Source organism: Mizuhopecten yessoensis, unplaced genomic scaffold (genome assembly GCF_002113885.1).
Source record: "Mizuhopecten yessoensis strain PY_sf001 unplaced genomic scaffold, ASM211388v2 hete_36136926, whole genome shotgun sequence".
In the NCBI taxonomy this organism is placed as follows: domain Eukaryota; kingdom Metazoa; phylum Mollusca; class Bivalvia; order Pectinida; family Pectinidae; genus Mizuhopecten; species Mizuhopecten yessoensis.
Window position 1 is genome coordinate 1 of NW_018485877.1, and position 3,405 is coordinate 3,405.

The window sequence follows — 3,405 nt, forward strand, 5'->3', positions numbered from 1 at the left end:
GTAAATCGACGTTTGTATTGGGTAGTATTGGGTTGTATTGGGTAAGTAAATCGACGGACCCATATATATATATATGGTAATTATCCTTTAATCCCCAATCCCATGCTGGGAATTCTTAAACAAATGAAATGTTACATATAAAATCATGTACTTTTCTTACTAGAAAATATTCAAAGTTAGATTGAGATTTTTATCACTAGTGCAAGTATGAGTCAGAATTTTTGCTTTTATTATGAAACACATGTTATTCTTTTCTAAACCAATTTTCTTTGCATCTTTGAACTAGAATCTGATGCATTCTTCTGAGATGTTTGTTTGCTTGGAATGCTCAAGTTTTGTTTCCTGCTTAACCTTATTTATGTTCTTTTGTTTTATTATTAAGTATCGTATTGCAAAAATTACGATGGATCCAAACAATATAACTACAATGATAACTATTACACAAAGTGCTGTATTCTGACAAATGCCATTCTTCTCTTTCGTTGTGTCAGATTTTCTAGATCTTCTTCCCGTTGTACTCGTAGCGACTGGAAGATATACAAAAAATCAAGTATTCATTCGTTAATTTCGCATGTATGTGCTCTATTTTCCGAGAGAAAAAAAATCAGAAACAAAGCGGACAAAACAAATATGTCAGAAGTTCATAAAATAAACTAAATGGCTTTCCTATCAGTTATGTGCAATTTGCTATGTGGTTGTAATGTATCAAATTCTTTAAAAATCATTTGAAGTTTAAACAAGAAAGGACAATTTTGTGGCAATATATTTGGAACAATTACATAAACATGCCACACCAATTTAAACATTAAAGACATTGTAAATATAGTAAATGAATCCAATTGAAAACATCTATATATTTTTTATTCAAAACATTTTTATCATTTAACAATTTTCTCTTAGCAAAGGTCGTTACATATCATTGCTCATACATTGTATCGACACAGAAATTATTTAATGTGTGTGTTATCATGTTAACAATTGATCATTTTTGTTTATGAAGTGGTTCTATAATTTGCTTTAATGCACACAAAAATGTAAAATGAAGTCAACTAAGATAAGGTTTGTTATCCTCACAAAAAGGTTGATGCAAAATCATGGAATATGGAGGAAATCCAAAGGAAATCCATCCGGAATTATTCATATATTTAAACAATAACTGCTTCAGAATAATATAATATAATATTGAACACATGGACATCGTTTCGTTTACAAGTATGTATTACTACAGCAACAAAAGATCGAATAATTTAAATATTTTTTTCGGAACATAGCATTCATTTTCAAAAATATTTTTTCCGTTTTATTCAATACCGTTAGTGATACTGAAAACATATTATAATTGTCGTGAGTGTTAAAAGGAAGAAGTTAATGATAGAAAAGTATTTACCTTCTATTCTCTGTTTATCTTCATGTTGCCTTCCAAAAGCAGGATTATATTTTGTTCCATACAAAATCAACTGCCAGTTGTACAGTTTTCCTACGTATCAAAAGGGGAAAAATGTTTGAAGGTTGCAAAGAATTTCATGTTGCACATTCGAAAAGTCAAGTACTTTTCTTTTAATCAAATCTGAACATGCTTTAATAAAAAATAAAAAAAACACAACAACATATGAATGATTCATATCTGTATAATCTAGGTTGTGGCTATTTTTAAACAGTTAATGAATTCAATTTCAGAATTTATATGTTTTACGACAATGTAATCTTAAAATATTGTATAATCGTACCTAAGACTTAACATTGTTTTCAGGACATATAAAAAGTTGTTCGGATGTAATACTAGGAAACTGAATGACGAAGTTGAAAGCAAAGCTTAATTAAACACATAATAATTTTCAGTGTTTTAAATAAAATATTGATGAAGTCGAAAACTAACCGGATTCCGAATAAACAGGTGTTGACATTTTCATAGTCCATTGTCCTTTAGGATTTTCACCCCAAAAGTGAACGGACATAAAACGCCATGTTTTGTCTCCACTGTGTGTATCGTGCTGTCTCAGTGTAAGCATGTGGCTGGTCGTTCCAGAGGGAGATGTAAGATCCATTTCTACGGCTCCATGTTTTGTGGCCGAAAAGGCCACTTCTATTTCGACATGTTCTAGAAAGTTAACTTCGTCGTATTCTGTTGCACTGCAACTGTTCGATTTAATTGAACTTGTCACCGATTTGTTTGTAGACCTTGAAAATGGAAAACTTTGTAGTTAATTAAGCAATGAATGTTTTAGCAAATGTTGTCATTGCTATTGATAACAAACTTAATAAAGCCTTGCAGGCTTTCAAATAACGAATAAAAACCTGCAATGATACCAATGCTAGTGTTTGTTTACTGTCAATTTTATAATACATGAGAAACAGCATTATGATATCTTATAAAAGTGTGTTTTGTATGTTTGATTTTTATATTCGAGAATTATTAAATCAAAATGTATTACCTATTAACTACCATTTTGTCTGATTTGCATATGTGTTGAAATGGTACAAGGTTCCATGACCTTGCCTTCTCAGTTAAGGAGTCGGCATCCAGAAGCCCGAATCCATATAAATCGTTGACTAGAATACAAAGAGACAGTAGGGAAATATATTTCATAAGAATCAGATTACACAAAAAAAAATCCATTTTCATGCTAAATATCATAAATGAGGCATATCGTCTGTTGTTTGCTGCTAACTCTGACAATGCAATCAATTACCATCAAATTTGAATACAACGCAACAGGGTTTAAAACAATAAGACATAGACATTAGTTGATAAACGGCAAAGCTGTCGAATTTTGAAAGCCTTTTGAACAGTAAACTATGTATGACTTATTTTCAGCTGGCATATTTTCAGTCTTTACGATTATACCAATCTGTATTGGGGAATGCAAAGTATAACCACAACTCTACCTCTAAAATGTAATGATCTTTATTCATTAATATATAAATATATAATCTTCTTATTTGAAATCCATAAAGGTTATTTTCAAAACAGTACCTATTTCTAAAAAAAGACTTATCGTAAAAGAGTTAAGCAAATGTTATGTTGACTGTGAAGGCATCGGATACATGACTTAACTATGTTGACAGTGAGGTAATTGTTAGGCCCATTAACTGTTGATGTTCAATGTTTGGTCGCGTTATCAAACCTACACATGAATCCAGCGCCATTTCGGTTCCATACTCGTCCCAGCAAAGAATGTTGTTGTGATGTTGAAACGAGTAGATGTTGAATATCTCGATATGTCAGGCTCGAACTACAATGTAAATTTTAAAATAGCATTATTTTTCCTCTAATGGTCCTGGTACATGTAGTACCTACCTCTGTAAATATGTGTATGGTTAGGAAACTGTACTATTGAAACGATTGATGAAAAGAAAATCGGTGCTTCATTTTTTTTTTTTTTTTTTTAAATCACTCTACGCAAC

At 31.0% G+C, this 3,405-nt stretch overlaps 1 protein-coding gene across 1 annotated transcript; it reads right to left on the minus strand.

Annotated features, from left to right (window-relative positions):
- Positions 1 to 37: 37 nt before the first annotated feature.
- Positions 38 to 3,227, minus strand: LOC110444994 (proprotein convertase subtilisin/kexin type 6-like). Its single transcript, XM_021489354.1, has 5 exons — positions 3,130 to 3,227; positions 2,433 to 2,550; positions 1,877 to 2,178; positions 1,388 to 1,477; positions 38 to 527 (listed from the first exon to the last, which is right to left on the minus strand). Exons 1-5 carry the CDS (start codon positions 3,131 to 3,133, stop codon positions 283 to 285), a joined length of 759 nt encoding a protein of 252 aa, XP_021345029.1. The 5' UTR covers positions 3,134 to 3,227; the 3' UTR covers positions 38 to 282.
- Positions 3,228 to 3,405: the final 178 nt, after the last annotated feature.

Excerpts from the sequence above, each read along its gene's own strand:
- LOC110444994 (XM_021489354.1), bottom strand. Across the intron at positions 2,179-2,432 it reads GACAAAATGGTAGTTAATAG|GTCTACAAACAAATCGGTGA; the intron begins GTAATACATTTT and ends TCCATTTTCAAG. Across the intron at positions 528-1,387 it reads AGATAAACAGAGAATAGAAG|TCGCTACGAGTACAACGGGA; the intron begins GTAAATACTTTT and ends TATATCTTCCAG.